This window comes from Typha angustifolia, chromosome 11 (genome assembly GCF_048772165.1).
Source record: "Typha angustifolia cultivar Huaian chromosome 11, ASM4877216v1, whole genome shotgun sequence".
NCBI classification, from domain to species: domain Eukaryota; kingdom Viridiplantae; phylum Streptophyta; class Magnoliopsida; order Poales; family Typhaceae; genus Typha; species Typha angustifolia.
In genome coordinates this window covers 6794708-6809457 of record NC_133249.1, presented here as the reverse complement: position 1 = coordinate 6809457, position 14750 = coordinate 6794708, and the positions used below count along the sequence as shown (strand labels likewise).

At 35.1% G+C, this 14750-nt stretch overlaps 2 protein-coding genes across 2 annotated transcripts; both read left to right on the top strand.

Annotated features, from left to right (window-relative positions):
• Positions 1-420: 420 nt before the first annotated feature.
• LOC140769873 (NDR1/HIN1-like protein 6) lies at positions 421-1155 on the top strand. The gene has a single exon (XM_073110761.1). The coding sequence runs from the start codon at positions 421-423 to the stop codon at positions 1153-1155; it is 735 nt and encodes a 244-aa protein (XP_072966862.1).
• Positions 1156-5755: 4600 nt separating this feature from the next.
• On the top strand, positions 5756-14750 carry LOC140771115 (uncharacterized). The gene is made up of 5 exons (XM_073112519.1): positions 5756-5859; positions 7085-7168; positions 10841-10992; positions 14048-14123; positions 14275-14750. Exons 2-5 carry the CDS (start codon positions 7108-7110, stop codon positions 14472-14474), a joined length of 489 nt encoding a protein of 162 aa, XP_072968620.1. The 5' UTR covers positions 5756-5859; positions 7085-7107; the 3' UTR covers positions 14475-14750.

Below are 14750 nucleotides of genomic sequence, written 5' to 3'. Positions count from 1 at the left end.
GTACCCAGACCAACCTCCACCACCCTTCCCTCCCTCCTAAATCCACATGCAACTATCTCTCTCTCTCTCTCTCTCTCTCTCTCTCTCTCTCTCTCTCTCTCTCTCTCTCTCTCTCTCTCTCTCTCTCTCTCTCGTCATTCATTTCATCCACACAATTTGTATAATTCTCTTAGACAGATCGAAAACAAAAAAATAATTCTTATTTCTGACCGCTTGTGGACTAATGGTGCAATTCAGTCGAAATGCATTCTGAACGCATTGTCTGAGGATTCCAATGATGTTTAAAAGAGAATACCAAGGACGTAGGATTTGAGCCAACCTGCAGTCAGAGACTTACTCGCATAAGATCGATCAGCCACCGAATCGCAATCCTTTACTCCCTTTCAAATCCAAGAAACCATCTCTCTCTCTCATTCTACCATGGCTTATTACGACCAAAGGTCTGAGCCACCTCCGCCGCGGTACGCCATGCTCTCGGAGTACCAATCCGGCGGCGACTCCCTCACCCTCCGCCCCCCGCCCCACCGCCGCAACCTCCCCCGCTACCTCTCCCACCGCTCCGACGACGGGGCCGCCTGCTGCTGCGGCTGCCTCTGCTGGTGCTGCCTCACCCTCCTCCTTTTCCTCGCCGTCCTCGCCGCCGCAGCACTCTATCTCTTCCTCGCCTACAACCCCAAGATCCCCTCCTACTCAGTCACCGGCCTCTCCGTCGCCTCCTTCCGCTTCCTCCCCTCTGACCTCACCCTCGAGACGAAGCTCGTCGCCTCGGTGCGCGCTGAGAACCCCAACGACATGATAGCGATATCCTACGGCCACGGCTCAACCGTCGTGGTTGCCTACCGGAACACCACGTTATGCTCTGGTCATCTCCCGAGCTTCTACCAGGGTCACCGGAACACGACGGTGATGCGGGTAGTGATGGAAGGGCGAAACGGCTACGGCTCAGGGCTACAAAAAGCGCTCGAGGAGAGTCAACGAAACGGGCACGTGCCGCTGGACGTGTTCGTGCACGTGCCGGTCAAGTTGAGGTTCGGAGAGGTCAACTTCAGGGAGGTCGTCGTGAACGTGCATTGCGCACTCGTCGTCAATAGCCTCTCGCCGGGGAAGAAGACCGATATCAAGTCTGCCAAGTATAATGTCAACGTTGAGTTCTAGAGATGTTTAACTCTGGTCGTTTGTTGACTTTCGTAGGAAGGCATACACTAATTTTATGCTTTTGTAAAATACTTGCTAATTTTTAGGGGATTTTCAATTTAATTGCAATTGCTTTTTTAATTTAGCATAGAAAACTAATTACATATATTTTTTATAGTCGATACATATTTTATTATAATAAAGTACATATAATTTATATAATTGATGCACACTGAATATGTTATTATAAAATTAAAAACCTAAATATAATTGAATTATGAAAGCTCCGTTAATTTTAACCCTTGCAATTATGAGAGTTTCTATATTACTTAATTCTTTTACATAATAATTCTAAATGATTGATATGCAGGAAAGCTAATTTGAACTTAAAGAACTCTTATTCTTATACCATATTAAGGTGTTCATTTGTGAAATATGGATAGAATATACATTACTTTTCTAAATTTTAATACTAGAAGAAGAAGAGCTAATACTAATACTAGTATAAGCTATTTTAATTTTAGTTTAATATAATTTAATGAGTAATAACTATATTTGATATGATATGAAATTGATAATAAAGTATTAAAAAATAATAAAATTGTATTGGAAATTAGTGATATTTTAAACCAAATGAAAAAAATATCCTTAAGTATATGTTAAAGTAGTAATAGTAAATAATAATTTTTTTAAATAATATTATTTTTTATTACAATCGCAGATACCCATAATTTGAGGAAATAACTATATATTATGAGGTAACGTAGATTATAAGCCCACAATATGAGAAAATAATCTTGTACTCTATGTAAGTAAGGAAGGTACCGTAAGATAATACAAGTTATAAATTTGCACTTAGAAAATAATTGTTATTTTACATACACCACTGGTCCAACTAGTTAATCTTGTCTCAAAGCATAAGAGTGACTTTATCTAATATCCCTTAAAATAGCATATCATCTGGAGAGATAAAGGGCCAAGTATTAGTTGTCTAACTGGTTATATCTTCTGATTAGGATTTTTAGGCCACATTTAGTTAGTTGATTAAGCATAATTAAGCTTATTCTAGTAAAATGAGATCTATACTAGTAATTAACATAATAATAATTTATTTTGATACTAGTTTATTAATACCTATTTCTCTCTCATTAATTCTTTCATCCAATATTCTATATTAACTAATAAAATTTTATGACTATTTTGCCCTTAAATTTGTTTCACTTCAATTACCATTTCAATCTCTTTCTATCTCTCTTTCCTCTCCTCTCTTCATCCATCTAATATAAAAGTTATTTTAATAATTTGCCAAAATATTTCTTAAATTTATTACTTTTTATATCATATAAATGTATAATTATTATACCGCTATACTAGATTACTATCAAACACTACAATAAACTATTCAATAAAAGCTTTCTTAAGCAAATTTAAGAACTGAGCATCCAAATTAGTTTGGAAGTTATTCCAGAGCTAAATGCCACCTATTAAAAATATCCACTACTTATGGAATGAAAAGTTTATTCTAATTTATGGACCATATAAGAGAGAAGAAAGTAAATGAACTAATTTACTCTTAAAAAGTCAAAGGATGACCAGCAATTTCGGTCGAAACTAACCGATACTTTAGATTAATTTGTAGAAAACTAAACTTTTAATTATTAGATGATGAGAGAGAAATTAGGAGTTAGTATTGGATCATTTATCTTGCGGATATAATTAAAGTGTAATATCATAATCAACTTTTAGCTTAAAGATCCCATGACATACCATTTCCATATGCCAAATAACGATCTTATGCAACATCTTGGCATGGGTTTAACTTAACTAGATGCTCTTAATCTTTTATGGAGAAATAAAGGGAAATTAAGAGTGTCTATATTAATTTTCCTCTGTATTAAATTACTAAGCTTTTAACTTATAGGTGTTAAAAAGTAAAGTAAATAATTCAGGCAAAAACTATGGGTTTTTGGAGACTCAAACATAAACTTTAGAAGGTACGCACGCAAATAAGTTGATAAATATAATCATGTTTCAAAATTAAGTTAAAAGTATCGAAATCTTTAGCCATGGTTGCTTCTACCGCCACCTTCGTCGGAACGTTGATCGTTGTGTGGAGGCGAGAAAAGATCGGCATCAGCCACAATCTAAAACTAAAAGAGACCAACGGTTTAGTAAAAGAGGACATTTGGGAAGACTTTGTCGTGATACTTGTAATAATAGGATAAGTAAATTGTTTTGGAGGCCCCTAGATATCGGAGCCATGTATTGACAAAGCCTTCTCTACCTTTCTCTTGTCACATTTAATTTGTTCCATAATTTCTGGCAAAAGAAATCCTAGTAAGTATTCCTTGAATCCCAAGCTTTTTTTTTGGTTTAGTTTTGTTTTCCTCTTCAAATCATTCTCGACAGTTGACGTTTTTGTTTAGGATTTCATAGAAAGTAGTGCAAACCTCCATTATTTAAGAAGAGATCGACACTTGACGTGTTACTATATGTGTTTATCAGAGATTCAAGATAGAAATAGCGTACGCAAGTAATTAAAGTTTACGAATATATGCATGCATACATGCATGGATACAAATCGAAATACGCTGCTTCTTTCTCTTGCATTTCGTAGAAGACTTTGTTCTTATGGGTGGGAAAGTCTTCTGTTTTAAGAAATTGAATAGACTGAAGACTGAAGGGTAGTCCTTATTATAACTAATAATACAAATGAAGGTGGTCATAGCCAAATAACCCAATCTTGAATTTGTTTCAAAGAACCAGACAGCAAGAAAATCAAGGTAACTTATCACAGTTCAAAGCCACTCTTTTTGTTAAAACTCTAAAAGGTCTATTTTCTGATACATGCAATAATACCAAGTTACTAACAGTCAGTTGATACATATCTATAAACCACATGAAATGATAGTTATACTAATTTTATTTTTTCATAGAGACAGATTGAGATGGCTGAGGAGAAGTTCAAATCGATGACGATCATTGTGCGGCAGCAATCTTTGGAAGACGATAACAAGAACAGTACTACTGTGTTGATGACAAGCTCGCCGCATCGAGCAACACGAGCTTTTCTGACCAAGCAAGGCAGCCAGAAAGCTAGTTGCTTGTGTTCTCCGACCAAACACGCAGGATCTTTCAGATGCAGGCATCATAGATCTTCTCTTCATCACAGCAGCAAGTCGGTCGGCTCCGGCCTTGCCGATCTAGTGAACAAATCAGACATCTGACATATATAAATAATGTAATATAAATAATATAGATGCTCTGATTAATAAGCATGCATGAAGACTTGCATGTATTTAATTTCTCTGATATGGAGATAAGAGTTGTTGTTCATTGTATACTAGAATACGAGATGAACTTCTACTTAGATATCTTAGTTGATCATTTGTGGCATCTATTGATTACAATATATATATATATATATATATATGATGTTGTATGACACAAGGGATCTCTAACTCCTCTTAATGTATCCTCTTTTGACGTAGTAGTACTCAAATGCAAGTTATACTTTCTTAGAGTTATAACTCTATATAAAGCCAATCTTATTTGAACATAAGTGTTATAGGCTTTAGCCCAGTTTTTATCTCATCTCATCATACTCAACAATCTCCTCTCTTATTCCATATACTTTTCTTGTGCAATTTTCAAAGCATGAGACTATTCTTGCTCGATAAAAAGCAAAACTTTGTTAAGTATTGTTGTTAACTACTCTTTTGCCGTTCAATCTTTTGCCACTTTTTACCATTCTTTAGAGTCTTCTTGACATCATCCAATGAATTAGCTTACATGAACCTACTAACTTTTCTTTTTCATAATTAACACTAAAACTGTTAAAACATGATAATTAACCAAGGTAAAACTAGGTGGATGTGCTAGGGATGAGTGTACTCAGATTCAAATTTCAGCAGCACCGATTTAATTAGAATATCATTAAGTTCGCACTTCTTCAAAAGGAAAAAAATTCATAAAAGCAAGGATTTAGATTACTTACGTGCATAAACATATATACACATAATAGTGCTCGCGAAGAGAACTAATTGAAAGGTTCTTTCAGATAAGAGAATAAAAAATAGAAGAACAGAGAAGTTGATTTGCATAGGCAAAAGAGTAGGGAAAAAAAAGAAGAAAAAAAATATATTTTACCTCCTAGTTGTTTGGATAAATTGCATCAAAAACTTTTATTCACAGTATTTAATCTCCTCATAGTTCTGGCAATGATTATTGGTATATAATAAGACTAAAATGCTATTTTAATTTATACTAATCATTTGAAAATAATAATTCTATATAAATTTATATGATTTCTACACACAAATTCAACTTATTTTTAATTTTGGAGATTGCAAATATCTAGAAACGAGAATAGATGAAGGGAAAAAATGTTGATAGGCTTATAGAAAATTATTCATCATCTTAAAATAGAAAAAAATAATGGTTGCATATGACTCAGAATTAAAATAAAGTTGAATTTTATCCAAGCTACAAGGGGAATTTTTCTTTTCTAAAAAATAAAAATAAAAATAATGAAAAAGGTAAAATAAAAAATAATCGAAAAGGCAGGGGTTGAAATAGAAAATTCTCAATGAAACTAAAGTTTTCGGGCCGGCCCATTTGACATTGTCCTTATAATAATCCGTTCCTATCTGCTGATTTGCTTCTCTTCCCCTCGCTCTTGGTTCCAACTTCTCTTCGGCGATTCCGGGGCGCTCCGCAGGAAAGGTATTGGATTCTAATCCATCTTTCTCCATCTCCTGGTTCGGATTCCTAATTTAGGGTTCCTAGTTGATCTCTAATCACCACCTCTCTTGCTTCAAATCGGGGAAAAAGTTGCATCTCTTTTAGCTGTTCCTTGCCTGTGTTTTGTTCGTTTGGTGGTTGTGCACAGTTCTTTACCAAGTTAGTGGCTTTTTATTATATTTTTGGGGTGTGACAGATCCCAATTGATAATTTATGGATGTTGCTGGTATTGGTCGCTCCGCCTATTATCTTTTAAAGATACGGAATTTTCTGTTAATTTTCATGATTTAATGATATTAGTTTGGTAGGATGTGGAGCTGACAGTGTTTCCCAGGTAAAGATTTGATTTGGGATTAAACTTTATTAAGTTATTAAGACGAGTGATCTCTTTGAAGTATGGAAATGGTTCCTGCATGATATATTAGCAGATTACGTGTAACTTCATAATTAACTTAATTGTTTTGATATATTTTCTAATTCATATGGTTAATTTAATTGTTTTGATGCTTTTGACCGTGGAGGAATACTTTAGCTGTTCCTCTTATGGCGGTTTGGTGTTTTTTTTTCTCTTTTTATAATTTCTTTTGAATTTTAGTTCTTCTATGATGCTCTTATTTCTTTGCGTTTCTCAACCACAAAGAAAAGGTCCAAGCTTTGGTAGGTTAATCAATCAACCAAGGATCAATTGAGAATGACTATACATGGTCTTAGAGGGGAAGGAATACAGAAAGTGAAGAGCACTTCTGTGAGATAGTGCACATTTCAAGTTTCTAAGCGAGTTTTTTTACTTTCAACTTCAGAGCAATTGGGCCCATGTCTTGCTTATTTCCATCAGAGATAGTCACAAATAAGTTGTTGAAGATAGATTAATTATGTAAATAACAAACAGGAGGGAAATTGTAGTTCCACCTTGCAAGGAAAACAAGTGAATGATTAATGATCAACAAGGCTAATCCATCATGAAGGAATGGAATAGGAATTGAAAGAGTACGTGTTACCAATTACTGTGTCATTTTTATTTGTTTCTTTTACTTTTCTGTAAAATTTGGAGTGGGATTGAGAAGTGGAATGATAAGGAGCAAAGAAAATTGTAGTTTCTTTTCCCAAATATCAAAGTTTATGTAATATTTTCATGCTTGCAATTTGAAGTCATGTAGGAAATGATTTTTAATTTCGACTAATTCGAAAGCACTTGGTCTTTTCGCAGATTCTTCCTGCTCTCTGTTCATCATGATGGCTCTATCATCTTCAACGGTGCCAACACTTACAATTTCATCTAGGAGCTCTCTAGGTACATCATATTTTAATAATAAGTAAAGTTGGAGACTTCTGTCAACTAAGAACTAATTTTCATTTTATTAGATGTTGCTGCTAATTCTTATAAAAGTGTTTTCATATTTTTGATCTTCGTAAGTCTATACTCTATACTTCTTTGGGCTTTGATTACCAAGGAATAAAGATTTTTACTCAAGTAGAACAGTCCAAGTTCTCTATTAAACTTCAAAGTTTGGGTAATTAAGATTAGACAATCATAAGTTCTTTTTCTGCTATATCTACTCAATACATTAGCTTTCTAATTGTCTGTCAGAAACTAGTTAGACAATTTGCTATTCCACACTGTGTCATTCTAACTTACCTAAGTGCACATTCTAAGGTTGTTGTGTTCAAAAGATATGTAAATGTAGAGAGTAGATCATTGTGATAAGACATACTCCATGAGTTCATGTGTTAGAGAATCATTAGCCTATTGGAGTATACTTGTGATTTTCAATTTCAGTTAGGCTGTTAGCATGTATTCTCTTTACGAGATTAATTATGCTGGGAAATTTTATGATTTCATATAGTATGCTAGATTGATTCATGTGTTGACTATGCCAGGGTTGTTAGATCTATCTAGAAAAGGACATGTAAGTTCATCTGATACTTATTTAGGTATTTGAAGTCCGAGCCCTTTGTTTTCTATGTGCATGATTGATTGCTATTAATGGTTGTATCCTCTTTGGCGAATTCCATAAATAACAGTAACTTTTTTTATAAAAAAAAACATTTCAGAAGAAAATGGGTAGAGTTTAATGTATCATAGTAGTTTATTTTATGAAACATCTTGTAAGATTTGTAAAAAGTAAACTTGACTGCACCAAAATAAACTCAGAGATGGACAACTATAAGCAACCTGATTGAAGGCTAGCTAAGTTTGTTTTCTCATATGTGATCAATAATACGAGGCCTTTATTACTGATTGGTGTAACTTGGATTACAATTAGTTTCCAGAGTCTGGGATTAGATTTTCTTAAGTAGATCAACACAATCACTTATAATTCCCAAATATTTGTTAATCTACAAACCTAATGCAATCCTGGGTCCCAAAATTTGGGGAACACATAAATTTTAGCTTAATTCGATATGCAATGTAATGGAGAGATTAAATGATTTCTATTAAGAAGTAGCAAGCTATTAAAATCAAGGTTCCAAAAATCGGTATCGGGATCTGGATTGGCCGTCCGGAAAAATGATATGTATCGGCTGTATCGGCCGCCTGTATTGGATCGGACTATTTTAATTAAATAAAATTCTAAATATTATTAAAAATGTTGAGAAATTTTTAAAAATTTAGAAAAAATTATAAGAAAATAAGAAATAATAATTACTCACATATAAAACCTAAAAAGTAAAAATCTCTTTTCCTCCCTCTCTTCTTTCCTATCTCTCTAACTGTTGATCTAAAGTATCCATTCTCTCCCACACTCCTTTTTTCTATCTTTTTCTCTCTTTCTCACCCTTTTTTTTTATCTTTCGCTCGCCCTCACTCTCTCTTCCTTTTTCCCTCTCTCTCTCTCTCATACCCTCTTTTTTTTTATCTTTCCCTCGACCTCACTCTCTCTTCCTTTTTCCCTCTCTCTCTCTCATACCCTCTTTTTTTTATCTTTCCCTCTCCCTCACTCTCTCTTCCTTTTTCCCTCTCTCTCCCTTTCTCTCTCTCACTCTCTTCCTCTTTCTCTCTCTCTCTCCCTCTCTCTCTCTAGCTGTTGTTGTCAGAAGCAGTTGCAGCAAGCATAGCAGCAGACAGTAGCCTGCTGCAGTTGCCTACAGCAGCAGCTGTCTGTTGCTACTGCAGGTGGCTGTTTGCAAGTGTATAGGAGCTGATCCCGATCCGTTTCGGCTGATCCCACTCAGGATCGGCCGAAACTAGAATCCTTGATTAAGATATAATACTGTAAAGAGAGATAAATTCTTATTAGCCTTTTTATGTGGCAAGGCATGAATCAGATATTTATATGGAAAGATAAGGAGGTATAAGGAGCCACACCCAAGGAGAGAAGAAGAATAGGACATCATGGAATCCTTCTTATGGCCTACAAGCAATCCACCTCCCTGTGGGAAATCCATCTTCTTGTGGTGGGAGGAGAAAGGGGGAAGTATGCATTGAAACCTCAACGAAGATTTTCTGTAGGATCTATCATAGAATAGCATGCTTTTGGAATTTTCCTCAGCCAAGTTAAGTGAAGAAGAAAATCAAAATTCTAAATCTAAATCTTTCTCAAGCCTACCTACTCTCAAATTAACTATGATTCAACTCCCGAGATTTAGAAAGTTTTAAAGTGAAATATGATACTATAAAAGATAGTTTAATTTCAGCTATAAAGGAAATCCAAAATTCTAGGAAATGACTAAATATTTAGTTCTCAGTCCTGTTATTTTTGCAGTAAATTTGTTACAGATTTCTTTTTCTTGAATTACTTGTTTGTTGGCAATGTATTAGAAGGTTTATTTTTAATGCTTTTAGCAAGGTTCCAAAAATCGGTATCGGGATCGGGATCGGCCGTCCGAAAAAACGATACGTATCGGCTGTATCGGCCGTATCGGCCGTATCGGCCGCCTGTATCGGATCGGACTATTTTAATTAAATAAAATTTTAAATATTATTAAATATGTTAGAGAAATTTCTAAAAATTTAGAAAAAATTATAAGAAAATAAGAAATAATAATTACTCACATATAAAGCCTAAAAAGTAAAAATATCTTTTTCTCCTTCTCTTCTTTTCTATCACTCTAACTGTTAGTCTAAAGTATTCATTCTCTCCCACATTTTTTTTTTAATTTTTTTCTCTCTTTCTTTCTCACCTTTTTTTTAATCTTTCCCTCTCCCACACTCTCTCTTCCATTTTCTCTCTCTCTCATGCCCCATTTTTTTTAATCTTTCCTCTCTCTCACTCTCTCTCTTGCTCTTTCCCTCTCTCTCTCCTTTTCTCTCCCTTCCTCTCTCTCCCTCACTCTCTCTCTCCCTCTCTCTCTACTGCTGCTGTCAGCAGACCAGGCCGAAACCACTCAACCGAGTGGTTTCGGCCTGGATCGGGATCGGCTATAGCCGATCCCGATCCGTTTCGGCCGATCCCACTCGGGATCGGCCGAAACTCAAATCCATGGCTTTTAGGTTACCCCAATTATAGAATATATTTTCTGGTAGTATTTCTTTTTTTCTTTTTTCCCCAAGAAACGACTTGCGGAAACGGTAACATCTAAGAAATGGCCGAAGTAATGGATGACCTCTGCTATCTATATTTGTCATACAACAAGATCTATCTCCATATGTTTGATTTTTAGCCAACATGCTCTGATGGCAATTTTTTCTGGTAGTATTTTTCAATATCTTCTGTTTTTATACAACTTTTTGTTTAAAAACTTTGAGCGTTCCTTCTGATTCGTGATTACCTCTGAATCTGTAGCTGGAAAAGAATTGCTTAATTGCACTTCAAGCCAATAATATTACGGTATTGAAATGGTAAACCTCAGAGAGAATCTTAGGTGTCATTTCTGAAAGGGCAAATTATATCCTTGTTATGCTTAGCCATCTCATGTTTGCAGCTGTTGTTGATCTTCTTTTGCATTTGGACATGTGAATGTTAAAAATTTACTCTATTCCTTTCTTTTATTATGACCATGTTCTGTAATCAATATTATGCAGTGGAAAAGAAGATTTGGAACAGTCCAAAGATCCAACTTACCAAGTCTGATCTGGCATTATCCTGCACCAAATGTCGGACATTTCAACACAGTCAAGTTAGTACGAAATCTAGGCGTTCACGCACTAATGTAATGATATGTGCTGCGGCCCTGGTATGTGGTTTTCAACCTGTTTTTTTTCAAGTTAGAGTCAACAGTGCATAGGATATATTTGATCAGCCTACATTTTTGTATACAAGATAATTTATCTCTTTAGAAATGGCTTTTAATTTGCTTGTAGATTATGTGTTATTGCCTGGAACTTTTGTTTGGACAGCTATAAGGTTGAAGCAGCTCCCAAATTATGTCTTATTGCCTGGAGTTATGTCCAGATGAAATAATTGATGTAGGGCTGACTTGTAAGTTGTAAGCTTTTTATTTCTTACTAATATGCTTGAGGCTAGTTGTCAACAACAATGTGGACATAAGCAGTTATACAACTTGCTAAGTATCTCGGCTCATTATGGTTAAGAATGGAACTTGAGCCTCTCTTTCATGTTTTACTAAAAAAAAGGGATTAATAAGTCATACAACTTGCTAAGTGTCTTGGTTCATTAAGTTTGAAAATGGAACTTGAGCTTCTCTTTAATGTTTCTACTAAAACAAAAGGGATTAGGTAACAGCCCTTAGATCAGTGAGATGTTTTCTGCTTGTTATTCATTCTAAAACTCCAGGCAGTATTATTGGTAGGTCTCCCATAAGCCATTTTTTCCCGTTTCCCCCACTTTTAGCTATTCTATCAGGTGGTAATACTCTGATTATAAAATATTATCTTTATCATGCTTAATTCATTGTCCAGTAATTGTGTTCCTGTCTTTTCCACTATGCAAACGTTACATATCAATGTTGATGTTGCTGCTTTATTAAAAACATTGTCACTTTATGTAGAACCAACAGTTGTAACTTCTTAATATTGTGTCTTTATCTTATTTCACATGAACCCATTGGATAACTTGACCAATTCTACTATATGGCCATATTCATATTCGTGCTACTTGCACGAAGATATCCATGATATCATCTTTATTGTGTCCACAGATTGACAAAACCTAGAGCCTATGATGCACGAATATCTCTTTTACCCATTCGTGCTGGCATCTGATATGTATTGGACACCGATACAACCTGATACATATTGGAAGCACCTAGAGGAGTATCCGAATTAAAAATAATAATTATAGTTTTCTATGATGGCTCCTATATGATGGGATACAACTCGATATGGTAGGATACAACTCTGATAGATTTTTTGATCATCCAATCCGTTTTGTTTTGCTATCGAACGATATTAAACATATACTTTATATGTCTATAGGATCCAATCTTTCATAATACTTTAAGCTTTGTTATTTTTTAATGAATTAAATATATAATTTGAAAGCCATTTAAAGATCCATATTAGTTGTCGATGAATAGTTGAATTAGGTTCAGTGTTTCATCAGTATTTTGAGTTTTATATCAGTTTTTATTACAATATTATTCTAAAGTTTTAGGTATGTAGATGGTAATGCTGTAGCTTTCTTTTTTTATGTTATTTTTTCTGGGATGTTATCATTTTTTAACCATATGTTAGATTAGTTGACACTACATTAAAAACATATTATTTATTTATTAGTGTATCCATGTTGTATCTATATCCTTCTTTTAAGAATTTGTCATATCCCTATATCCATATCACCATATTGCCGTATCCTGTATCCGTATCTGTGCTTCATAGCCTTAAGCTAGTCAAGTTAGCCAATGTTAGTATTAAGTTCATTTTATAGTCAACGACTAGAGTCGAACTGTTGCTTATTTACAAGCGATGAACTACATTGAGTCCATTTCGTAAAGATATAAGCTACTTCTCTGCGGATGACAGCGTGAGGTTGGATTTGCATACTTCCTGCTCCTAAATTGGTAAATCCTAATAATGGAAGAATAGTGAGATTCATGCACCTTATCCAATATTTGTTCTTATCCTCTAATTCCTCTCCTTGCTGATTTGAGGCTGCTGCCATAATAAACAGCTTAAGTTTATTTGGGTTGGTTTCTAGATAGGAAATCTGCACATAACACCTTCGTAGTTGATTAATTGGCATTCTTTTAGCTGAAGGTTGACAAGAAATGATTGGAAAAGCTACTCCATGCATCCTGTGTTTTCCTTTCCAGATTTGTTCTGCTGCTATGATGCTATGATCTGTTTCTTGGAACTATGTCAATATTCGATCAATTCCGTACAATGTATTTGGACTGGTCCTGCATCTAGTGTATGATATACATCTATTCATTTTCCTAACTAATTCAAATTATCCTTTATGCTAATGTGGTTTAACCAGTTGACTTGGGTGTTATGTCCATGTTAGAGAGGCTGATATGTCCCATAGGTTTAGCATTTGATATGAACTTAGACCATGAATTTGTGAATGCAAAGGATGTTAACTGTGCATTGGACTGGGGAACCTATTGGGATCCTATCTAGCATGGGTTTTTTAGGTGTGACGGGTGCTAATATGGTAGCATGTAGTTTATCTAGTTGTGAGCCCTTTACCATCCAAATGCTTATACATATATATCTACTTTGATATTCCCAATCCAGTTGCAGTTTCTTTTCTTTTTTATAATGTTCCTCATTTAGCTGATATTTAGAGTAAAATAATCATAAATGCAATCTGAGAGGTTGAATGTGTACCAGCAAATTCTATGCTCTTCCGTTTCAAAGGAAAAGAGTTGTCTATCTCTTTTGTGTTTTGTAGTGCTTTTGCAAATGCCAAATGTAATTTGATGTAGTCTTGACTTGGCTGATTTCATATTTGATGGCTCTACGTTATAGTGGTTACTCAATTAGTGATTTCATTGAATGAGATATTTATTCTCTTCTATATGTGAAATGGAAAAGGCAACTTCAGTTTCAATGTTGCATGGGTGATCCCATGCTTGTCGATGGTGTCAGTCTTTTAGCTTGCAATGTCGCTGATATTAATGGGTGATCGAGGATCTTTTGATCACCTATTTCTATTCTTTCTTATGTTCTTTCATTGCCCTCCTAGATTTGGGCATTGGATATTTTGTTGCTACTGGTTGTTCAATTGATGTTATATGGCTTAATAATAAAAATGTCACATCATGTATTCTTAACTTACTATACTGCCAATACTTACACTTTTTTTTTTCACATTTTTTGCCTTAGAGCGCAAGATGTGCAGCAGAACAAACCCAGACCGTTACTCGTCAATCATCAACAATTACGATCGCTCCCATCCAAGGTCACTAGTCATTCCTAAAGTTAACAATGTTCACTGGAAAATGAAAGATCTTTGTTGATTTTCTTCTCTTTTAATTTTAGTCATTGATATTTAGTTTTTCAATTAGTTGGAAACCTTGTCATGATAAACTTGGTCATTTTGTGGATTTTAGGAAAGGAGAAGTCACCGGACCTCGATGATGGAGGGACCGGTTTCCCCCCTCGTGATGATGGAGATGGTGGAGGCGGTGGTGGTGGGGGCGGAGGCGGTCACTGGTCGGGTGGTTTCTTCTTCTTTGGTCTACTAGCATTTCTAGGCTTCCTAAAGGATCAAGAGAGCGAGGGTCCCTATAGGGATAGTAGGAGAAGGTGATCAATGTACCTTCATAGTAATTCCTATTCGCATCACCGAGTGCAGTGTTTGTATGCATGAATGCATCTTTATGCATCTCTTATCAAATGAAGACTACCATTCTCTGCTTCTTGTTTTTAGTGTAGTAGATTAGACGCTCGCAGCCAGCAAATGTGATGTAAAAGTGTGCTATTTAGTCCATAATTTATATGGATAATGTTATTTGAAGTTCCAAGCTGCCATGAACAGAGGAGGTGAACATTTGAGAAGATGAAGCTGTTTACAACTTAAACCTCA